Source organism: Gymnoscopelus microlampas (genome assembly GCF_963454915.1).
Source record: "Gymnoscopelus microlampas genome assembly, chromosome: 2".
Classification (NCBI taxonomy): domain Eukaryota; kingdom Metazoa; phylum Chordata; class Actinopteri; order Myctophiformes; family Myctophidae; genus Gymnoscopelus; species Gymnoscopelus microlampas.
The window spans coordinates 14,955,074-14,980,626 of NC_139939.1; the positions used below are offsets into that span (position 1 = coordinate 14,955,074).

Below are 25,553 nucleotides of genomic sequence, written 5' to 3' on the forward strand. Positions count from 1 at the left end.
ATATGCAAAAATATTCAAAATAACACACATTTTCAGTGAAATACCATATACAAGAAAGTGGATGAAATATTAAATAATACACAATAAGTACAGAGAATGTGTTTTCATAGAAGAGCTGATTGGTGATTTTTCTTAAACTAACTTGATATTTCAGAAATCATACTTCAGTCACGTATTAAAGGGTATTGCATCAAAACAAATTATCTATTATCTAATACACTTTTTAATTGATAATATCTTTGACATATCTCTGCTCTGTGTCTAGAGCCAATTTGGGATTCAGCACTATAATGAAATGTAATTGCATTCAATGCAATGTAGTTAGTTACTATGCTGTTCTATATAGAATGTAAACATATGTGATATTTCTTTGTAAAAGAAAAGTGTTAAATAGCTCTATATTAAGATAACAATCATTGCTAATGTGTTTGTTCAGTAACAGGGGTCTCCACGTCTCTACAGCTCTTTAGTAAAAAGAAAACTTTTTGCACCTTGTAAATAAATAGATATATTTTTACCTCAACCTTCTTCTGTCAGTGTGAGCCTATACTGTTTTCTGTGGACTTAATGGTCTCAGTTTACATGGTTCGTAAAATGTGTCATATCAATATCCATAAAATATGACACTTTTTGCTAATATAATTTATAGCATATATTTAGTTGTAACTGTAAAAGTAACTTTAATTGACTGGAAATAACCCATTTTATATCATAATTATGTTACTCATACATCATCATTCATGTGAAATGATTGGTTTTGTACACGTTTTCATTCTAACAAATCAGACTTGCATGCATCTCATAGAGATAAAGTTGACTTCATAATATACTTAAACCGAGGTTATTAACAAAAATGTACGCAAACTAAAACTAGAGATGAAAGAACATGTTAGCTAAAGCTGTACTATGTAACTTTCCTCTTCTACCCCGGATTTGAACCCGGTTTCGTGCTTAAGTGCTGATTTCTTTTTTTTTTTACCATTGAGCTATATAATAGAGCCTGCCTGCTTGCTCAGGGGATAAATTGAATCTTGACCATCAGGTCAAAATTAGTGTCAGATCTTGTGTCTAGCTGAGACATGACCTTTGGCACGATCTAAATGTCTCAATAGAAGAGCAGGGAGATAAACTACAACCACCGGCAATTGTATGTTATATTGTTGTTTTAACAATAACATGCAGACAAAGTTGGACAAAATGACATTTTATCAATTCGAAAAAAGTTACATAGTGCCGTTTTAACTGAAATAAAAATGAGGCTTTACAAAAAATGATAACTAACTGAAACTGTAGTGTGTTTACAAAATTTAAATCATAGAGAACATGTCCTTAGTTTTAGTCTTTGTCAATATTTCATTCATAAGCCTAATATTTTCAAACTTTTAAAATAGTGAAAATAGCAGCTCACAGGTGTGACACATTGCTGCGCTTGTAAATTGTTTCAAAACGTATTGAATATGACCCCTGACAAATTCCCCATACGTATTACATTAAAAAATTAAACCAACATAACTATAACTAATAAAAATAATACAAATCTAAAACTAAAAACTAAACTACCAAACCCACTTTAAATACTAATGAAAACTATACATAAATTGAAAACAAAAGTTAAATAAAAACGAATGAAAAATGCAAAACTATGATAACCTTTAATTGATCACAATGTGGTTCACTTGTTTACTTATTACACTGAAGTCATCAAATATCAACACCTGCCTTCCAGTTATTATGCAGAGATACAGAGGATGTACCTTCAGTGAGGTTATTTTAGCATTGATTGAAGTTTGTGTATTGTATGCATCAGTTGTTCTCCAATTGGGGTCCGGAGACCCCGAGGGGTCCTTGAGGGGGTTCCAAAGGGTCCCCGGCTACATGGTTGATATTAGGAACCAAATGGAATCAGAATGTGTACACTTTTGAAGTTATAGGGTCCATGTGGTGTAATGCAGTGGTTCAAACTTTTTCATGTCAAGGACCCCCAAAATAACACTTATTAGCCTGCGGACCCCCATTTGAAAAGATAAGCCAGGGACCCCCATAAGAGAAGATTTTTTACAGCGCTCTAGCAGTGATTCTCAACCATTTTAATTTCAAGGACCCCCAGTTTGACATGCATTAGGCTACGGACCCCCATTTAATGGCATTTCTATCTCTGGGACCCAAATTCATATTGTAAAATCAATGTTAATGTAACTCTGAGAGTGTACAAATGGAACCAAATTATTTGGTTCCATTTGTACACTCTCAGAGTCACTGTATTTTCAAAACTACAAAACCTTTTCTTAATGGTATTTATCAGTCCACTTAATTTAAAGAATTGACAAAATGCAGAGAAATTACTTGAATATCCAGAAGGCAAATCAAACCTTATATGTACATCATCATCATCATCAGCAGCAGCATCACCCACATCATTAGGTAACTACATGGTTTTAAAATGGTTTTCCACCTGTTGCACGGTAAAATCCTGAGTGTTACTGTACAGGACACTCTGCTCTAAGTGTCTTGTGACAATTTGTGATTCAGCACTATAATAAAATGTAATCAATTCAATGTGGTTAGTTACTAACTGGTCTATATAAAATGGAAACATAACTAAAGGTGCCGTGTATGATATTTCTTTGTAAACAAAAAAGAAGTGTTAAATAGCTCTATATTCAGAGCCGTGATTGTTCAGTAACAGGAGTCTCCACAGCTCCCAGCTCTTTAGTAAAAACAGAAAATGTATTTTCAGATCGGGATACCAATTTTGTCATTTAGGAGAGAGATCTCATAGAGCAGTCTTTCCCCAAAAATGGGTCCCGACCCAATTGTATGGGTCACAAGTTATTTTTTTTTAAAGAATTTCATAAAATCAAAGAAATTCCATTTGTTTACACTTGTAGAATTGTACAATTTCTCCCTTGGGTCCTGAGCTAAAAGGTTTGGGAACCCCTGTACAGGATAGGATAGGATACATCATGCTGTATAAGTGAAATTGGATGTGATGACAAAATTGGAACGGGAACACTATAAAATTGAAGCTGATAAATGGGTACTTTCTCCTGATTAGATTCAATTGGCAATCCACCTGAACATGTATTTTCTTTTTAATAAAGAGCTGAAGAGACAGGGATACCCCTGTTACTGAACACAAACACTTAGGAGTGTTTGTGTGTTCACACGCACAAACAATTTTGTTTTGTTTTAACAGTAAAATATCACTGCACACGGTAGTTATGTATTATGGTATAATAGAGAGACATAGCCTACAACTCTGCCTTGGTTCAGTGAAGACACAACAAAGCTACCCCACAAACCCCACCACACACACACACACACACACACACACACACACACACACACACACACACACACACACACACACACACACACACACACACACACACACACACACACACACACACACACACACACACACACACACAATACCACTCCCTCGCTCTAATAATACACAGGTTTATTTAACTCTCAAATTGTACATAAGGGTCCGATTTGACACTGTCAGAATTCAATTACAGTAACACTCTGGACTTTACCGTGCAACAGGTGGAAAACCATTTTAAAACCATGGTCCATGTAGTTACCTAATAATGTGGGTGGTGATGATGATGCATATATTAAGGTTTGCTTTACTTTCTGGGTTTTCCATCAATATCATTAAGGAATGGTATATCAATCCCTTGAAAATGGAGTAAACCTTTCTGATCGTATCATTTTACCAAACCACTAAGCAGTTTATGTGGCATTTCAACTGATTTGATATTCCTATAAAGGTTTTTCATATGGTTGGTCTCTGTTTTTAGATTACTGTATGTTCAGCAGTTTTTATCGTAACCACTTAAACCCTACAGTATATACTTAATTGAATAGGGTCCCCAAGGCTCTATACTAGGTCTGCTCTTTTTCCTCCCCTCTACACCAAATCTGTTGGCAAAATAAATCGATATACAAGCTCACAATGTGTTGCAACGCTGGGAGCCTCTACATTGGCTATTTCTGCCGACTGTTTGCCCCAGAATAGGGACGCTAGGGTTCATGTGGTTTAAATCATTTCTCACCCAAAAGAAAAGAAAGAAAAAGAAAAGTATTTTCTTTTGGTTTATTTTGTTTGTTTGTGGGTCTCGGATGTCACTCGACCAGTCTGACATCAGTATTTTAATTCATTTCATAGTGATGTCTGAGTAAAATAATTATGATATAAAACGACCCAAATGAGTTACTTTTACAGTTAGCACAACAAAACCTAATGCTATCATTTATTATAGCAAAAGGTGTCATATTTTATGGATATTGATATGACACATTTTACAAGCCATGTAAACTGAGAGCATAATGTCCACACAAACAGCTCACACACTGACAGAAGATGGTTGAGGCTCTTGGAATGCAAAAATATATCTATTTATTAACAAGCTGCAAAAAATGACAGTGAAAATGTGAAATGGGGAGCATCTGAATAAATAGATATATCTTTGCATCTTCTGTCTTTTACACTGACTTCTGTTCTGTGGCCTTTATTGCTAGCCTCTCGCACCTGGCTCTAACTTTGGAAAGCCTTGAGATTAGAGCGCAAGACTTGTGCATTAAATATACCAGAAGTGAAATTTTACGGAATCAAATAATCCACCCAGTGAAAATAACAGTTTACAACAATTTTTGTTGAAATTCTTTGAAGATACACGCCCAAAATAGGGACACCAGACCAGATTGAAAGTGGTATAATTAACGCCTGCAGAACACGTCAGTAATTCACTAGTTCTAACATGAAACTGAATATGGTCCAGGTTCCAAGTGTCCCTGCATGGAGAAGTCTTTTGATTTCACTCACTGTATGACTGTGTGTTTTACTCATCTGTTTGTTCACAGACGACACCGTGCTCGCCGTTCTCCACACACTCTCGTTTTGTGTCATCTGTCGCCTCTGGGGTTACGGAGCCGTAGATACACTATGTAAAAGAAGCACAAAAAAATCCCCAGAAGAATTTCACCACCTCCTCCTCTTCATCACTTCTCTCCATCGTTTCATGAGGACTGAATGAAAATAAAAGAAGAGAAGAATCCTGTTGATTTCATCTTTGAATTTGACACGTTTTGAAAATCCACAGATGAGCAGTCAGATTATTAATTTCCCCTGCAATTAAAAGTAAGTCTTCTATGGCTCTACAACTCACGGCAGTTCTAAATGTTCTGTTCTTCTTTTTTGTAATTCATATGAGCTAGTTTTAATGTATTTATCTTGTTAACTGCTCAGTGTACCAAAATATAATATGTGATAGCATTTGATAAACAAGCAATTTGTGAAATGATAGTTAAAATTCTGGGGATAAACATCTGATTAGAATTAATTAATGCCAATAAAAGATATCTTTCACTTAGTATTCAAAGACACAATGCAGTATGATCCAAACTATATACATATTACATAAACCTATTAGGCACCAAACAGTAATCCTTCCTAAACCAAATCTTTATCATAAAAAACATTTGAAATCTATTTTTTGAATAAGTAAGTATAAAATATGTCAAAATGAGTCATGTAATTATGACTTTCCTATATTTATTTTTTGCCATTGGCCTTTGCAGCATATGACACATCGACCAAAACAAATAGTAACCTAATGAACTCGCTGTGGTACTCACAAGGAATGGAAACCATATACAGTATATATTTAGTGTGTGTGACAGTATATTGTATATACACACACACATGCTATGCGTGTCCATATACTTACTGTATAATCAATCCATCTCACTATTTGACAAGGTCACAGTCACACCAAAGTATTGTGTGAACAAGCACCCTAGATCAGATATAGAACAATTCAAAAATTTACCTAGAGGCCCAAGTCTCTTCAATAGAAGTGAGGCTAAAAATGTAAAGTAGTAAATAGCAAAACATGTAGCATTTCAAATAACAGTGTGTGCCACATCATCCTTAATAAACAACTGGACTTGCAGATCTGCAGGGTTTCACCCATTATCTTTTTATACGCATCAGCTATGTCCCAATTCAGGGGCTGCATCTTTCTCAGAGGCTGCTATATAGTCTGGAACTACACCCCGTGAAAGCCTAGAAACTAAGCCGTTTGTCATTTCCGCTAACGAAAAAATAATTTAAAAAATCTTAAAATATTTTTTTATTTCTATTTCTGCCAAGCAGCAAGCTGTATATGCTTTGACTAATTTGATTTACAGTAGGACACATTTACACAACTGCAAAGATGACTTGCAAAGATCAGCATTATTACTGGATCATTTTCAGCACTTCCGTTGCTCAGACTGTGTGACGAAGAATTCGAATATTGTGAGTCCAGTTTGTCGAGAGACTAGTCGGTCTGTAGGAGAGGCCATTCTAAAGCGCCCATCCAGCCTAATTAAAGTGCTGGTAATGGACCCCCACTCAAACCCCTTGATATAAGTGGGGCAGCAAAATACTATCGCCTTATTTACAGCAATTGTAACATGAAAACAGACTGAAGGACACAGCTTTTTAGATCAACTTCAGTGTTTAATTATTCACAACCCAAAAAAAGAAGAAAAACAAAACAAAACAGCTTTTCAACAATCTACAGTCATCATATAATTCGTCACCATCAGAAGAACAGATAAATCCATCTTTGTTATATTTCCCTCTGAATAATATTAATGCTAGACTATATTAGAAAGTATCCCTTGTGCTTCGTCTAAAACACTGTAATACTATGACTCCAATCTTGATTTCTTGCCTCTGAGATAAGTTGACTACTGGTCTTCCGTGGCTTGAGAGACCAGGGTTAAGTTCAATTCGACATGGAAGTACAAACTGTAATTAGCTCGCTAAATGATATAGACCATTCACTCTCAGCTATTCCTTCATAGTTGGCACGTGACAAGTATCTCATGCCAAGTTTGATTTCCGTTTTGATATTTCTAATCGACCAAAAAAAAAAAAAAAAGGAAGTTAACCTGGCCCTACTTGTATGTGTGTGTGCGCGTGTGCGTTTGGTGCAGAAGGCAAATTTCCATAGTACATTGATATGCAGACGATGCAGTAGTGTAGCAAACTGTCTCAGCACCATATCTATTAATGAATGACGTGACAAGAGAGCAAAAGGATGAGAAATCATTTCTGCGATTCTGGTTCCCGATTTGACTTTTTCCCCCCTCCTTCGTCACCACTTTACATGTTCAAAAACGTAAGACAGTTATTCAGTGAAGGGCCACATTAAATATACATTATTTGACAAGCTTATGACAGATGAATAGTTATTAATCCCAGCAATGCCACACTTTAAGGAAGGATCTTAACATTAACAATCTCTCTTGGTTAGCATGGCTGTCACTGGACCAAAGATGTTCTTAGTGCAAAGATGCTTCACTGAAAGTGATCACAACAAAGTAGCATAAATGTGTGTTGTGTATCTGGTACAAGAAAATAGGACTGCATTACATTAACTGTCAATTCTCTCCAGCATTTTCGCACCTTGAGGTCAGGACTGATAAGTTTGCTTTGGTTTTCAGTAATGGGAACACCCTTGGGCAAATTTGCCAACATTCATAATAAGCAAACAATTTTCCACCAATCTTTTGTTCATTACGGTCCACGTTAGCCACTCTGATTCTGGTCGTTTTGACAAATTCCCCGTTTCTGTTTAGATTAATATTTGCTGTCAAACATGCATCAGGAAGTTGCCATCATGTCACAGCATTTAGTGACAAGACGTTTGAGGGAAAAAACAATCCAGATTGGCAGCTTGGGGCCTTTACTGCCTTCTTCTCACTGCCTTCCAGTGCAGACAAGCCAGTAAGGCGGCGTCAAACAGCAACAACCCCAAATGCATACAGGCAACCAGGACAAGTAACCAGGGCAGACAGAAGCTTGTTCGATGACAACTTTAGAACGTGTTACTCTGTCACTGACGGGGGTGTGATTGTGGTCTGCATAGAGTTGACACAAAGAGGAAAGCACAGCTCTTGGCCTACATGTTACAATGTAGTGTTAATTTAACTCGGCAAGGGTCCGATTTATACACTCCCAGAGTTAAACTAACACAGATTTTACAGTGTACTGAAGGAAGAAAAAAAAAAAGAAATAAACAAATGTCTATCAACATTCTATATATATAAGTGCCAATCTAAGTTGGTCGGGGGGACCCTAAAGTCTGTACTTAATAGAGAAAAAGCAAAGTGAAAAAGAGTGTCAAAATGAATATGACATGCATTGTCATGAAAGAAAGTTGCACATTAAACATAAAGAGTAAAACTGGTTGACAATAAATTAAAAAAAGCACATTTGCAGATAGCATGTAGCTTTGTACCTGGTACATTCCCTTAGCCTGGCTAACATGACCCTAGACTGCATCCAGAATGCATACAGTGCATACAGCAAATGCTGTAGCATGCCGTTAGCGATAGCCAGTCTAATATTACTCCCTGGCTTCAGAGCACATGTCCCTAAATCGGCTTCAATACGTGGCTTCCCTTTCTACTTGCTACTCACCGACGATTCAATGGTGAAAAGACAAAGCATTCAACTCCTAAATTCCACACGCCATTGAAGCCAATGGTTCCCAAAGTGCGGCATGGGGACTCGCACGGGTCACACTGATGGGGTTCCAGGGTCCCAAGTTAAATTATTGATAGTTAGGAACCAAATGGACCCTTACAGGTCCATTTGGACAACTCTGAGGGTCTACAAATGGAACCATTTGTAGACCCTCAGTGTTATGGGGGTCTGTAGCCTAATGCAGTGGTTCTCAACTTTTTCAGGGCCCACTTGTGTTATATTATCATAAAAAAATAATGTTAGTGTTTTGCCAATTATTTGGGGGCCCACTTGCAATATACTCATGGCCCACAGGTTGAGAATCACTGGACATTCAAAACGTTTGTGAACCGCTGCCTCAACAGTGACTCTAAACAACTGGAGGAGCTCCAGAACAAGAATCAACAGCTGAGCAAGGAGCTTGACTGTCTGAGAGCGGAGAGAGATGGTCTCCTTTCCAGTGCTAGCGCTACAATGTCTACTGTGGCTTGTCTCACACTCCAGTGACTCGCTCAGCCGTTAGTGACCAACAGATTCTGAAAAGAAATGGCCGGATCGCCGTGACATTTGCTGTGTGTGTGTGTGGACATTCTTGCTCACAAGAGCACTACGCGTGTTGATTTTGGTGGCCCCATGGCTGCTCCTCTAGCGCCACCATTAGGCTAAACATTCAAACTGGCAAACTGGGGACATTTCTAAGCCTTGGCTGGGGTCTGCGTTCTACCGAGTGCATTCTCCTACTTACCCTGCCTGCAGCAATATCAAAATCACTCCTGTGTGTTTCTATGTATGCGTTTGTTAGCGAGATAACTTAACATAATGGAGGCTGTTCCTCTGAAGAGATTACGTTTTTTTTTTTGGGGGGGGGGGGGGGGGGGGTCAACGGTCAAGGTCAACATTGAGAACGGGTGGATGGATTTTCTGACATTTCGTGAGAATGATCAGTAGGCTGCCCCGAGAACATGATCATTAGGGTTGAAAAGGTCAAGCTCAAGGTCAAAGTGGAGAGACGTAGAAGAGATGGTGCAGTAAGGGTTTACCTTGCACACCCTGGTGTATTTGTTTAACCAAATAAGCCCCATTTTATGCCAAAAATAGCCAATCTACAAGCTCACAACACGTCACGTGAGTTTGTTTTTCTGTGTGGCCATAATGTAGGAAATGTTTGTGTAGTAGCACTTACAAGGGTATCCGTTTTAGGATAGACGAAGAAAACGATATTTTCTCGATACATTTCCTCCTGTGATGTGACAAATTTCAAATGTAGTGAAAACAGCAGATCTAACGTGACACGTTATGAGCTTGTATATTGTCTCTGTCAGGGGGGGACGGGACCTCATATGTCCAAAACTGTTCAGGATTGGGGGATGAAAGTAAGAAAGGCTCCTTTGTTCCATACCGAGACTTCAAGCTGACACGCCTGTTGCAGGATTCTTTAGAGGGCAACAGCCACACGTTGATGATAGCATATGTAAGCCCTGCTGACTCAAACATGGAAGAGACCATCAGCTCGCAAGATCAAAAACAAGCCTGTGGTCAACGTTGACCCAAGAGCTGCAGAGCTAAAACGGCTGAAACAGCAGATTCAGAAGCTACGCTTATAACATATGGAGATAAGAGGTTTCTGCCAGACAGCAACGATATGCTTTTATTAGATTATAATGTCGATTATTCTACTAACCGAAAAGGTAATCGATAGAATAATCGCTGAGAAAATAATCAATAGTTGCAGCCCTACCGGTTATCAGTCATCACAGGAGTTTCATTTTGTCCAATACACCGTTTCTGCTGTCTCCACCACTTCTACCAAAGAGTATAACCATTTGAAGAAATATCCCCGGGGCATCGACTTCCATTCTGTCATTAAATAATTGATAACACATAGTCTACCACCAATATTTTGAATAACAATTCAATTCAATTATATTATTATTATTATATTATTATCCTTTCGCTGTTAAAATCAACTCTACTGATGCTGAAAGAATCACCAAGTGAACATGTTCAGTCTTTCATCTTCAACTGTACAAATAACATTATATTCCCATTGATGGTGCGAACTTATAGAAATAAAACTATTTCATCATCAAGCGTCAGTTTAACTGTTTCGTCATCGAGCGTCAGTTTGTGTTCCAAGGAAAGAAAGAGAGAGAGCACGGAGTGAGAAAGCAGTAGAGAGAGGGAGGTAAAACAGAGCTCAGGGGACGAACACTCGGAAAGAGAGAGCGACCCGACGTGGGAGGGTGGGTGTTGAGCCGAGGAACGTCAGGGAATAAAACATAAAATACATTCTAAATTCTTCGTTAATTCCATCACAGATTAAGACTCCGACCAACATCACGGTCTGAACTTGAAGCCTGATTTATACTTTAACGGTGTCTCTACAGCTCTCCCAAAACATTTGGTGACGGCAATTGATTCGGAACGCTGCTGCTCGAGTCCTTACTAATACCAAGAAAGTGGAGCAAATCACTCCCGTTCTTAAATCCTTACACTAGCTCCCTGTGTGTCATAGAATTCATTTCAAAAATACTACTGTTGGTCTATAAAGCGTTCAATAGTTTAGGGCCAAAATACATTTTCTGATCTTATGTGATATCATGAACCATTCAGACCTCTCAGGTCATCTGGGAAAGGTCTGCTTTCTGTGCCTGAAATAAAAAATAAACGTGGGGAGCATTTTGTTTTTATGCACCACATATCTGGAACAAACTCCCAGAAAACTGCATGTCTGCTGCCACGCCCGTGCCTTCGTTGTTCGGTGTCAAAACTGAAATTGCCACGCATTGTGTATTTGTTGATCTGCTATTGTCGGCTCATACAAGTATAAACTAAGCATTATTGCAGGGCTAAAGCATTCCTATCTCTCTTTCTCTACCTTGGTTTCCATTCATTTCAAACTTTTTTCTTCTTTTTTTGGGGGTCATATAATTACTTTACATTGTGTTTTAATGCAGTTGAAGGAGCAGATTGATTTAAAAAGTCCAGCTGAAAATAGTCCCTGGAGAGAAAACAGCTTTACAATCTAAATCTAACCAACCATTATTAAGTGAACATCGGCCGGAGAAGAAAATAAAAATAAACTAAAGCCAATTTGACTACAAACTGTGCGCTCAGTTCTATTTGAAACGTTCAACCGCAAGCTAAATCTTCCACGCCAACATACAGAGAAACAATGAGACCACGCCATGTCAATATCAGCTGATGTTTCATTGGTCGCAGGATTTCTTTTTTTGGACAGATTGAATTTTAACCCACCATCCACAGTGGCAGGTGTATTACAATATTTATTCATCCGTCACATGTTTACCCGCCAAACCCATTACAGGCAGAGCAGACAAGCAAAGCAGCCACAGTTTCCAATCTGTCAGCATTTGGCTGTAAAGTATCGCATGGTCCCGTGGGGGGGTAATTTCCTGCATTCACCCAGCAGATGGAACCGGTGACCTTCTGATTAACCACACAACCTCTCTACCCACTCGCTACCGCTGTACTGACTAAACAAAACAAAACTCTAGCCTCTCCCAAAAAGTGAAATTAGCAATAAGTGACAAAAGCCTTTTATTTTTTAAGCTGTACTGGTTTGATTCCAGAGAACACAGGGTCATTCACTTTTACTTACGACATACATAAATGACCACATGAACTTTGAAGTGAGAGAAATGTGGCAACTCATTGTTGTTATCGTCTCTGTCGGGTGGAAACCTGTCCAAAACTGCTACTTTTCAGGATTGAAATTCAAAAATAGCAGATCTGCTGCTTTTGTGTGACGCTGTAGTAAGGTAGGGCATTGATTTACGAAAAAGAATAAGTAGATAATAGGTTTCTGCCCGACAGCAACGGTAATATGCTTAATTTATACTCTGTTGCACGACAGTGTTGCATGCTGACAATACAATAATCTACAAGTTCACAACGCATTGAGACACAGTGTAAGCTTGTAGATCTGCTGCAGTTCTTTAGCATGCAACAAACTATAAATGAGGGCTTTAGGAGGTTTCACTGATACAGAGGACTGACGGAAACGGTGACTATGAATGAATACGACTGTGAAGTGGACAGTTGCTGGTAGAGAAGTGGACTGGAACTGCTGCTCTACAACAATATGGTGTTTTAAAAGAAAGTTTTAAAAGAGAATATAAATGAAAAAGATAAAACCGAAAACAAAACAAATCAAATCAAGAAATGGGGAGTGCACTTTGAGACACTTGAGTGTTATAAGGAATTTCTGATTGCCAAATAGCATCACACACACACACAGACACACACGCGCACGCGGAAAGAGGGGGAAGGAGCAAGCAAACGGACTGGAGTGAATGTATGAAGGGCCAAAGACAAGGTGGAGTGTTCTTAACACTCAAAACACAACACGACAACCTGAGACTAGTGTCATAGATGGATTGAGGGGAGGGGGGTCTAGAGGAAGGGGTCGAGTGTGAGAGAAGAGGTGATGGAGAGAGAGAGAGAGAGAGAGCTAGGGCAGAGCTCAATGGCGATTTCAAGAGAGAGACGGAGAGAGAGAGAGAGAGAGAGAGAGAGAGGGGAGAGAGGGAGAGGGAGAGGAGAAATAGTGCAACAGAGAAATAAGTAAAGCAAGAGACCCTCTTGGATGGGACAAACTGCAGACTGGGTGGGAGTGGAGGGGGACACAAGGAAGGAGGGAGTCTGAGTGGGAGAAGGAGAAAAGAGAAGCTCGGGGGTGGGGGGGGGGGGGGGGGGGGGGGTCTGACACCGGGGCTGGAGGTCGGGGGGAGGGGTAAAGATGGAGAGACTGAACGAGGGATCGAGAAGGATTTCGAGAACAGCAATAGAGCGCTAGTGCTTTCAGGAATATGGCTGAGGTACTCCATATCCTGGTCTGTAGACGGGCCGCCCCGTGGGGGAATGGGAGTTGGAGTAGCCGGGCGCCGCCGGGTAGCTGTAGCCGCCGTAGGAGTAGGTCGCCGGGTAGGGCGCCGCGCCGGCCGGGGGCTGGCTGGGCGTGTACTGCCCGAACGCCGAGCCCGGGTGCGGTGCGGGGAAGGTGGGCTGGGTGGGGTAAGGGCAGGCGGCGGGGGCTCTGGGGGGGTGGTAGCCCGCCGCCGGGGTGAACGGCGAGCCGGGGCTGGGGTAGGGGGGGAACTGGGACGGCGGGTTGGCGGGGGCGGCGGCGGCGGCCGCCGGCATCGGGGGAGGGTTGTTGGAGGGAGCGACGGGGTAGGGGGCGTAGGGCATGCCGGAGGAGGGGGCGCCCCCCGCGGCGCTCGGGTGCGTCGGGCCGGCGGGATGACCGGGAGGCTGCCTCTGCGGATCCGACGTCGCCGCCGCCTGCTGACTCTGGTCGGCGCACGTGGATGATGTCATGATGGAGGGGTCGGCGCTCTCGCTCCTCTGCCGCAAGACGTCCTGGAACTTCTCCACCCGCACGCGTCTCCTGTGAGCGAGGGAGCGCAGCGACAGGAAGCGCTCCAGGAAGGAGTCCAGAGGCAGGGAGCCTTCTAGGAACTCGTCAGCTAACGTCTGGTTGGAGCGGGAGGGACAGAGAGGGGGAGGGACACGGTGACAATTATTAGATTACAAGGCTGGTCAGTGTTGCCAAGTCTGTCGTTTTTAACATGAACTGGAAAACAAACTACGAAATCAAACTAGGGTTTTATCCCCCTTTTAACACATCGGGTGCCGAACACGGTCTGGACCGTGTTTTCACATAGTAGCGCTCTGGTGCCGAACACGGTCCGAACCGTGTTTGGTGTCTTTTCGTTTTTTTCCATACGGGAGGGGCTGGAGCAGCTTTGGGATCACCCACGGTGAATCTGAGAAGGATGGGCCAGATGCATCATCGTGTCAAAAAACATGGCGCACATCCGCTTCCGCTCTATTTCCTTCTCTAAAACCCCTATAACTCCGAAACTTTTTACTCTGGGGAAAACGACTCATTTTGTGTGCACGATCGCTCCGCCATTGTTACTCGCGTGAGCGATGTTATCGTTCCAGGCGTTAAGCCAGTACCATCGGGCAAAATGGAGGCATGCTTTTTTTTCTCATGGAATGCACGTCGTGGAGTCTACAGTCTACAGCTTAAACAGCGCTGCGCAGCTCAAAGGTGAGATTTCGGCACCGAACGTAATCTGTTATTATAAAATGCTGGCACCCGATGTGTTAAGCCCTATTCACATATAGTGTAACTGCAATAGCTTGTAGATTGTCTATTTATGATTTTTTTTAACATTTCCGCCTATAATGACAGGCTCAAAATTAGGACACATGGGTTAAGTGGTTAAGATGACGTTTCTCAGACCTTCTGACCATCCAATCTTACGTGTTTTTCATATTCAGTTAGATAACAAGGTCAAAAAGGCAAAAACTGGTTCGAACATCCAGCTTTGTCGAGCGTCTATACGAACACAATTGTGTTTGGGGGAGGAAAGCTGGGCGGGGAGGAAAATATTTGTCACTGCACGTACTCCTACAGACTGGGGTGGCTTCTGTCAGCAGGGAGTGTTGGGCGGGAGGAGTAGGACGAAGGCTCTATGTCCTACTCCTCACTTGCAGGTGAGTCAGTAGGATATTACAGCAATGACAACACACACATGGGGAGGAATTAATTGGCACGATGACTAAATTGGGGAGAAAAAGGCTTAAAAAGCAACAAAAAAGGGGACAAAAACTAAAATAATACTTGCATTCAATCATTCCTAACATGTTGAGCGAGTCGGTTTGCCTGATGGAAGCCAAGAATAGTGTAATGTTTAGATTTACATAGAAAGTGGTGTGTAGGTGACTGTGTACTGACAAAATTGGATATTTGCTCAACATTGTTTTAAATGAGTTGCAGTCGCAAAGTATTGATGAAAAATGTGCAATTTCTAGTTTGCATGGCCCAGCCAAGACTGCGGACTGAACAGTGTCATATACTGTACCTATGATTTGTGTATGTGCAACAATATCAGACACTTAAGTAATTTATTCTACTGCCTTCTCAATGTGGCCTACTTATTATTATGTATTTATTTTTATCTTTAATTACCCAGGTGATGTTCGCTGACAACAAATTCTATTTTTCAGGAACGCCCTGCTTCACATTCACACACACATTAAAACCTGGGAGCTGAGCAGTACAACCACTGTCATATACAGGTACTGTTGGCCACTGAGCAACTCCACTGGAACAGTTGGGGGTCCAGCGCCTTGCTCAAGGGCATTTCAGCGGTGTTGGGGGAGGGTATAGTGGTGGCAATTCACTTCCCACACTCAGGAGGTAGAGCTGCCGCTTGGGAACCAAAAGGTTTTTTTCAACCAAAGTTTGATCACGGCTCCCCCAGAGTTAGTGTCAAAGTGTCCTTGAGCAAGACACTGAACACCTAATTGCACCCGATGAGCAGGTTGGTGCCTTGCATGGTAAAGGCGCTATATTAATGGACCATTTGACATTTTATTTCTTCTGGGTGGGGTCTGGGGAATTGAACCGGGGACCTTTCAGTTGCAAACTCGCTCCTCTAACCTATAGGCCACCGCTGCCCCTTAGGGAATAACATGGCAACCAAAGCTGGACATTGGTTTAATATCTATTTTATATTGTTTAATAATGCCTAACACAACCACTTTAACAACCATTTAACATAAGATCTCAACTTAGGTTGACTGGCCTCATCTCTGGCTGCTGACAGAATGCATTGTGGGCATGATACTGTCGGTTCAGCAGCCAGTGCCTGCACTAAAAGCTCTGAAACATCCATTTTGATTTGATGGAGACTTTAAGTACAGACCTCAGACTCTGCCTCTGTGTTGCTGCCCTCTGTCTGTAGCCTGGAGAACAACGCCTCTGGAGACACCTGACCTACGATCCCATCTGGAGAAGAACAGGGAGGGACAGGGGACAAAAAAACTGTAAAAATCAAACTTTCATGCAGGACACAAATATTTAAATTGAATTCTTATTTTGCTTTTCACCACTGAAGCCCTATTTTATACTTTCAAAAGCAGGATAGAGATAGCTGCAGCTATTTAAAGTAATGATGTGTCAGTTTGATTCAGATGTGCCAAAGAAGCAAGCACTGACAACAGTGTTATTGTCAGTGCTTGCTAAGTGGTAACAGCTAAATCAAATCAACCCACAGTAAATTGCATTAGCTGCAGTGTTTACTGTGCTATGACACTGTGATGAAGGCAGCAGAGTATGAAAGTAAGTAAAGCTCAAATACTCTGATACACAACGATGTTGCTTGTCGACAAGAACTGATACGCAAGCTAAGTGTAGCATCTTTTTGCTGCCTCCTTGTTGGTAAAAGCTGCCATTCTTCTGGAGGTCAGTTAAGGAAGAACTTTATTAATCCCACCTGGGGAAATTCAGTTTCACCCTGCTGATGGCTACAAAAGCTCCAGTACATCCAGAACAGCGCTGCTAGGGTCCCAAGATGAGAGTGCGTAAATACGAGCACATCACACTCATCTTCCCTTCACTGCACTGGCTTCCCATCTCCTCCCGCACAGAATACAACATCTCTCTGTTACGGGGTCACTGAGTAATTCCAAGGAACCCCGTAACTCCCATAGTTACAGAGTAGACCTGTAACGGTTCATTTAGAGTCTAAATGAACCGGACCCTCAGGGATCCTTGAGAGGGTCTACATTTTAGACCCTCTCAAGGATCCCTGAGGGTCCCTGGACCACACTTTGAGAACTAATTTCTCTAGTGTAGGCCTGGGGTTCGAATAACGAGAAAATAGCCGATGTACAAGTTCACATGCGTTATCATGTGATGCTTGTGAGCTTGCAGATCAGCTAGTTTCACTATCTGTCAAATGTATGATGACGTATACAGGGCTTAAGTGGTTAAATAAAGGTTGAAAGCATTAATGAATGAATGACCTGACAAGTAAAACATTGTTAACGTTCCACACTGTTGAGCACATAGGCCGGACAAATGCACAACTGGAAAATCTTCATTCTTCATTTACACATAGCTAACAGATAGCTGAACTTATTAGAAAGACAGAGACATCAGCATGTGTTGACTAGATGGTTGATTGAAATAGCCTTAAATACTCACTTTGCCACAATCCACAAATGCATGTCATACACACACAAACACTCACACACACACACCAAGGCATGTCGAGCAAAAGAGAAATTCCTAAGAACGGACAACATGTTGAGCGAGTCGGGCAATGGCCGAGTTGAGCAGCCAGTCACACCTTGGCCTCAGTCAAACTAACTGGACTAATTTTCCATTGCATAGTCCCGACTCGGCATGCCAATCATTTTTTTCTTCCCATTAGTACCTGGTACAGCTGAAACGATACCATATGGTATCAAGAATATAGCAGATCAACGTGTAGCGATGCATTGTGAGCTTGTGGATCCGCTATTTTTGCCATCTTTGAAAATCTATTCTTTTATTACAGTTGATTTTATAATCAAATTAATTAATTTGTTTAATTAACTGTTGCACCCCTATTATACAGCTTAGAGACAGGGAACACAGAGAGAGTAGGCGAGTGACATGCAGCAAATGGTCTGGCTGGCTGGGAATCGAACCGAGGACTCGCTCTGAGGCATAGAGCCCATGTGGTATGCAGTATGCACCCTAACCACTTGACTATCAGGTCGTCCGACGAGGTTTTTTCAAGATGGCATTTTGACCATGGCATTCTATGATTCTACTTACTGTAGGGCAACTTTTGCATCTACATCTAAAAAAGGAGATAAAAAAAACAATCATCAAATATGGGGAAACAAATGACAATGACCCCCTCCCCTGACTTTAGTTCCAAATGTAACAGATTACATTTGTCTTCATCCAAGAACTAGCCATGAACTTTTTAGTCAATAGACTGTCAGAGGGCAATGAGGAGATGCATACAGTATGTCAAATCCTATTTTCAAACAAGAGGAGTAATTGTATATGTCTGTGGTCTGGGCCGGATGCCTGTCCTTCTCCTCTTTCACTTGCGGGCCAATGCAATAAATGCAAAGAGAGAACTCGGTTAGTCCCGCGGGGGGAGGGGGGGGGGGGGGGGGGGTTCAGTTTCAGTTTGACCCAGCTGATGACTGCTCAGATGGCTATGAGCGCCCGTGGGGGAGCAGTTAGGGGTTAAGAAACACTTCCGACACATAGGCTGGAGGAGAACCGGCAACCTCCTGATTACCAAACGGCCTCTCAAGCCCACTAAGCTACCACTGCCGCAGTAATGCCATTATCCATCAACTCTTTATATTCTACTACACGCCACTCCATTTTCGTAACCATTATTCTATAGATTACTTTTTTTGATTAATTGACCAATTGAGTGTGTGAATGTTTTTTTGACAAATCATTGTATTTTTTATATACAGTAGATGGTGTTGCCGACACATTTCACTGTTAAATTGGTTCCTCACTGTTTCAATATTTTGCCGGTCATTCCACGAAAAATCAGGTGTGCAGCACGCACACTGACACACACACACATAGATGACGTTGACAAACTCCAAAAAATAATAATAAATAATAATACATTTTGGAGGATGGTGCCCCCTGAAGTTGGTGCCTTGTGCTGCAGCACCTAAAGCCCTTCCATTAAGCCCCCACTGTCTCTCTCACCTCTCAGGGCACAGTGTTGTCTGTATGTGTCTCTGACGGTCTCTAGCTGGGAGTATCTCTCCACCAGGACCTCTCTCTGCATCTCCAGACGGGGTTTCATGTCCAGATTCTGCTCGGCTAGGCTGCGGTTGGATGCCAGCGCCATCTCCCTCTCCAGCTGAATGTTCTGGATCTTGGGGAAGGAAAGTGGATAGAATCATTATAATCATTTTAATGGACGATTAATCGCCATACGCATAAACATGTTGCGAGTCATACAGATGACTGAAAACGATCCTAACAATTATGCAAAATAATTGCGATTATCTCAAATAATTGTGATCAGACGATTAATTGTGACAGGCCTAGATATAAGGTTTAACCGGTCCTTCTAAACGTTTGTCCAAACTGTGAACGGTGAACGTCACATGTTTTGGCCACACCTCGCATTACAGTCCGTATGACAGGCACAACAGTACTTCATTTTATAATTTGTATAATTTGTAGTAGGACTGCAACTATGGAGTAGTTACTATTTTGTTTTACTTTTTGCCTATATAATATCATGCCCAAAATAAGTATTGATTAATTAACCGATTTTATTAAATTATTGTTTTTTTTTTATTATCATAGATTCAACTGATTAGTTCGACATAACTGTTGTACCCCTAATCTAATCTGCATTTAGAGTGCACAGCTCAAAAGTCAAAGTTCTCTGGCTCTCCCCACCTATTGTGTGATAGGTCACTCAGACTAATTGTAACGAGTAAAACGTACAAACTCACACACAAAAATACAGACAAAAATATAGACATGAGATAAATGTCAAACAGAAATACCAGATGCCACTGGAAGGCAGTACTATAGTGTTCAAGAGTAGGTATGTGTGTCTATATGTGGGAGGTGTTGGGGAAAAACTAAAGTATTTGCATCTCAATGACAAGCATTTATCAACTTTATTCTAAGGCATTCGCCACATGAATCCTAGAGGCCCGATTCTGGGCACGTCATAATGGGCACACATCTGACATAAGTACAGGCATGCAAACAGCCCCGAGGTGAAAAAGGTGACAATATGTTGTTTTCTTTCGGGTCAGGTGTCACACAATTGCCCTATTTGGGTTCAAAAAGGTGACTGTAGCTGAAAAGTGACACTTTTGCGTGTCTGTAAGTAGGCAAACATTCTTCAAAAATGTACTAACATTCAGCGACATTTGCAAATCTACAAGCTCATAATGCAACGCAATGTGTGGTGAGACTGTAGATCTGCTATTTTCACTATATGACATACAGTGACAGGGTTTAAGTTGTTAAAGGGAAACACTGACTCACACTGTTGTTGCGCATTTCAGTTAATTGTTAACTCATTCAGTGCCATTGACGTCACCGACATCACGTTTTATTCAGTCATATTGTCCAGTCATATTCAGGCTGGCACATTTTTGTGTCTCAGAGGGAAAGCTGGAGGTTCTGCAACCAAGGATAAAAAGCTAAAGATATTATAGTCTGAATGTCAGAAGGAATGCAGATGGATGGATACACCAAACTAGTGGTTCTTTCCAACATCATGATGTTGGAGTATATCTCTTTAAACAAATAAATAAATACTTAAGTAGGCAGTGCCTGTTTTCACTTTCGCCTTATTTGACACTGTAGGAAAGTTGATAGGGAGACGGTATAGGTGAGATTTGATACTAGTCCTGCACGACCTGCAGGAACAGGTGCAGTTCCGGAGACAAACATCTTCTGAACCACATTTCATATAATGCATAATATCAAGCATTAGTAGCTTTCTCTGATACCGGTCATATTGAAAATGATGCAGACAGATTGAGTGACATACTCAATCTGATATATATAAAAGATTCTATTTGCCAAAATTATTTCTAAACCATACTTTCCTCTCGCACTTAAATCGTCATCTATAGGATCATGTGATCTAAATATACTGGTGCCGATGCCTTTCCAAACAAGCTTTTGGGAAAAATACAGATGCACATTTTCTTATTTTCCTGAAATATATAAAAAATACATTTACATGTTGCAATGCGACGTGCTGTGAGCTTGTAGAGCGGTTATTTTCGCTATTTGTTGGACAACAAAATTAAATATGGCTTAAGTGATCTGGATGAAGTTCCTGGGGAAGCAGTTATTTTACATTTTCCGGCTGCTGATCACAAACAAAACCTCCCATATACCTGCTAGTAGTAACTTCTCGCTAACCAGGCAGGTTGTGGAACCCTGGTTATTTATAGTAAAGGCCTGTGGGAGCAGTTTGTGTATGTGTGTGTGTGTGTGTGTGTGGGGGGGGGGGGGGGGGGGGACATTACACAACACATGGCTGATCGGCACAACCACAGTATTGCAATGTTGGTCACTCACTGAGCAGTTGACGGTTGGTTTTATGAGACTCTGACTATGGAGACTAACCAAGGACCTTCCATGAAACTTTCCAGAACCTATGAAGTTCTGTGATTGATGTTTGTTTATGTTTCCATGATAACCAGAACCAAGCATGAAGAGCGAGTTACAGCATAGAACTACTGTACAGCTCACTCTCTAAATCAGCTGTGTTTATGTCAAATTAAAAACAATCATAAATGCTATAAGAAATATGTATGTATGAACTACTACCGCTATAAAAAATATATATGTATGAACTACTACCGCCATTATTACTGTTTTGTAACTAATAAAATTGGCTCATATGTAGAACATTAAAGAAATGAACTGAAACTTTCCTCTTCTACCCCGAATTTGAACCCAGTTTCCTGCGCAACCGCAAGTGCTGACATTTTTTACCAGTGAGCCATTAGAACCTGTCTGATTACTAAGGGGATAAATTGAATCTTGACCATCAGGTGAAAATTCGTGATCCTGCGTCGAGGTGAGACATGACCTTTGACACAATTTAAATGTCTCAATAGAAGAGCAGGGAGACCAAATTGTAGACAAAAAGTTATATTGTACTAACATACAGATTGGACAAAACTGCATTTTATCCAATTAAAAAGAAGCTATATAGTGCCACTTTAAATTACCCAACTTTGATAGGAAGGACAGTCAAATGACTAAATGAATGTGCTTTGTGGATGAAATATCACACATCTTCTTTAATCTTTACCCACAAATATTTGAAATCTTCACTGTTAATTTCTAGAATTGTTCTCAGAAGTACATTTTAGGACAGTTGCTGTTAATGGCGGTATTGTGTTGCTCAAGCGTCTGGTTGCAGTGTTGTCATCTCAGTTTGATCAATCAATAGCACTGCTTACTGCTTGGTTAACTCATTGGTTAGCACATTGATTAACATGTTGTCACTTTGTTTAATGTACTGATTCACACACTACAGGCAATGCTCGACGCAATACCATATGACATGATAACGACTCAGAGATTATATTTTAGGTATGGCGGTATGTCATTTTCCGAGTATCCATCTGCTATTTGAGCATTGGCTGCCTGGTAAATTATTCTTAGTTTTTCTTTTATGGTTACGACTTTATTTAGTGGCGCAATATATTCATACGGCATTCTCCATTTTCTTTACTAAACTTAAGGTCTACTCTCCTCAGGATATGATGCTTCTCAGCATATGTTTACCCTGTAGCCAGCAACAAAGTATCTTAGTAGTACAAATACTTATAAAATGAATGACAATTACTGAAATATTGTATAACTGTTCACACTTGGCTGTGTAAATACAGATTAATTTTGTTCAGCAATTCATGTTCCCCCATCAATATCATATTCGACAGCTGCATGGATATGTGATATGTGCAGCTCTAACAAAAGTGTTTTCCCCCCTTTCATAACAGACTTGCCATGGTGCCAAAACAATGCAAATAGGGAGGAAAAGCCTGGACATATTCTTAAGGGCACTTTAAGGGAGGTGGTTGAGTGAGAGAAGAATACTATTGCTCACTTACACCTATAGGCTCTAGTCTGTGTATAACTGTAGCCCTGGTTTCCCGAAGGTGGCAAACACGTTTCCGGTTCTGGTTCAGTTTCCCATAGCTTTGCTTGCCAATCAGGTGAAGCTATGTGAATCTGAATTGAAACTTAACTGTTAACAGGTATGTCACCTTTGGCAAACCGGGACTACAGAGCTACACAGAGCCTATTTTGGGGTTCAACAAGGCAGTGTTCTGGTCTCAACTCTAGGTGCATTTCTGTCTGACAATCATTATAATTGTGTCCTTCCTGCACTCAGCCAGTGAGCCAGACAGGCTCATGGGATGTCATGATGAAGCACTTAATTGCGTCCAGAGTACAAACCTGTTCCTGGACATGTCACATGTCATCTCTCATCTATACTCCTGTCTCTCTCTCGCGCGCGCTCTCTTTCTATTGTAATATACATAAACATGAAAGACTTCTTAAAATAATCTCTTGAAGAAAAGACTAAATTGGTCAGGTCATTTCCTTTCGTTATAGCTGGGGGGGGACTCACTTTACAAAGATCTAACATAACACAATGTTATCCAGCTGAAAACATCACCAGGTCACTCCTGAATTATACTTGGTTGTACGACACTAGTATGTACCAAAAATAGCTCACAGCGCTGTGACGCGTTGTGAGCTTGTAGATCTTCTGTGCACAACATCTGTGTGCAAATAAGAAGCACCCTCAGCCTCACAACAAGCTGGTGATCTCTTTTTTTAAAACACCACTTTCATGAACTCAGAAGTCATTTTCATAACAGGTCTCATCATTACCTCATCAGACTCCAGCGCCATGGACTCCACCCTCTCTGTGTTGTCCAGGAGCTCCTGCAGCTCTGATTGGCTCAGGTCCTGGAGCTTCTCCATTTGATTTGCCAGGATGGCTGCCCGTCACCAAGGAACCAGGAAATGAAAGTTAAAAACAGTGTAGAGGAATCAGAAAGTGTAATAAACGTCCAATCGCATTATGTCCCACACTGGCCTCGTCAATACGGGATCCAGACGTCAACCAGCTGTTTACACAACAGTCTAATCAATGATTAAACTTATTGTAAACAGTTCTAACACACATTACAATGTAACTCTCCCGTTTAGTGCCTCAGCTTTTCCCTGCAGTGATAAGCCAACTAATATAAGATAATAAGATAACATTGGTAATAATACTCAAATTATGAATGCGCCTATATGCCTATAGTTAAGCATTTATACTCCGCCGTACGACGGCGTCGCTTGCCGAAAACAACACAATGCCACAAGCTAACGTTGACGCTTGTAGAACGGTTCTTTTCGGCGAGCGACACCGTTGTACGACCCCAAAATTAGGCTTTTAAACGTCAGAAATTGTGTGTTTCCCCAGCTAGCTAAAAGGTTAGCATCTTGAGACACACGCACACACACACACACACACACACACACACACACACACACACACACACACACACACACACACACACACGGGGTGTATTAGATTAGACATAGGCCACAAAACACATCAACATGCCTTATTATCCTCTGTAGAACAGCAGAGGAACGAAGAGCTAAAACAGCAGATCTCCAAGCTCACAACGCGTCGCGGATGCGACGCGTTGTGAGCTTGGAGATCTGCTCTTTTAGCTCTTTTTTTTTAAAGAGGGGGGCACTTGGTATTACCGTACTCCCACTTACCGGAACGCTAGCAAACCAGGCCGAACGTGGTGGACGTGGTGGCGGACGGTGTCACCAGGCAGCGATCGGCAGCATTCAACAACAACAACAACAACACGGGTGGTGGTGGTGCCGTGGTGACAGTGTCGGTGGTGGCACCCAGGTGACGACGTGACAGCGTCCGTCCGTCCAGCCTGGTGACTGTATGGCGACCCTCCCTGGTTGACTGACTGACTGCTGCTGCGGCTGAACTCCCTTCCTTCACCGATCACAACAACAACCTGACCGTAAAGGAGAGGACAAGACCCGGGGCCGGGCGGGCGGGCGGCCTCGGCGTGGCCCGGGCTTCTCCTGCTGGTGGTGGGTATGGAAGGTATCCGCTTTATTCTAGCTAAGGTGACACCGTTGGGTGGCAGGTATGTATGACGACAACGCTGCTTGCTTTAGCCGTCAACTTCTTCTACCGAGGGAGAAAAGCCTGCCCCGAAGCCCAGTATAGACTCCCGACGACGGCTTGCTGTGTTTTTTTTTTTTGGTGCGGGAGCTCAGCAATAAAAATACAACGGAACGTCCGTGTGAAAGCGTAACGGCGGCCCCGCCACGCGGTCCTTGACGACGGCTGGAGAGCGCGACGGTGTTTATTTGACGAAAACACGAGAGAAGACCCCCCGCGCCGTGACGGCAAAACACGTCTATTTGTCGCTAAATAATATGGGAAAGTTTCTCGTCACACTGGCAAGGACCGCCGCCATTTCTGTTTTGGACTGGTCCACGTCGTCCGTTTTTTCCAGGGGAATGTTTTTGGGGTTAAACGTTGATAGCGTCGAACGCGCATCGCCACCGCAGACAGCAACTGGATATACCGTGGCCTTGGTATTGAAGTCGTTCGTGTTT

At 41.7% G+C, this 25,553-nt stretch overlaps 1 protein-coding gene across 2 annotated transcripts; it reads right to left on the bottom strand.

Moving 5' to 3' along the window:
• Positions 1-6,499: 6,499 nt before the first annotated feature.
• On the bottom strand, positions 6,500-25,410 carry vps37c (VPS37C subunit of ESCRT-I). 2 transcript variants are annotated; one of them, XR_014602209.1, is made up of 6 exons: positions 24,681-25,410; positions 23,790-23,899; positions 19,092-19,263; positions 16,276-16,358; positions 8,702-14,029; positions 6,500-8,667 (listed from the first exon to the last, which is right to left on the bottom strand). XR_014602209.1 is itself a non-coding variant. In XM_084077862.1 (5 exons), the coding sequence occupies exons 2-5, from the start codon at positions 23,880-23,882 to the stop codon at positions 13,355-13,357; spliced, it is 1,023 nt and encodes a 340-aa protein (XP_083933988.1). In that variant the 5' UTR covers positions 23,883-23,899; positions 24,681-25,410; the 3' UTR covers positions 6,500-13,354. The 2 variants fall into 2 exon arrangements, 1 of the variants encoding a protein (XP_083933988.1); XM_084077862.1 differs by having other exon boundaries at positions 6,500-14,029.
• Positions 25,411-25,553: the final 143 nt, after the last annotated feature.

Excerpts from the sequence above, each read along its gene's own strand:
- vps37c (XM_084077862.1), bottom strand. The coding sequence starts at position 23,882 with ATGGAGAAGCTCCAGGACCTGAGCCAATCAGAGCTGCAGGAGCTCCTG. Across the intron at positions 16,359-19,091 it reads ACAACACTGTGCCCTGAGAG|ATGGGATCGTAGGTCAGGTG; the intron begins GTGAGAGAGACA and ends GTTCTTCTCCAG. Across the intron at positions 14,030-16,275 it reads ACACAGAGGCAGAGTCTGAG|ACGTTAGCTGACGAGTTCCT; the intron begins GTCTGTACTTAA and ends CGCTCCAACCAG.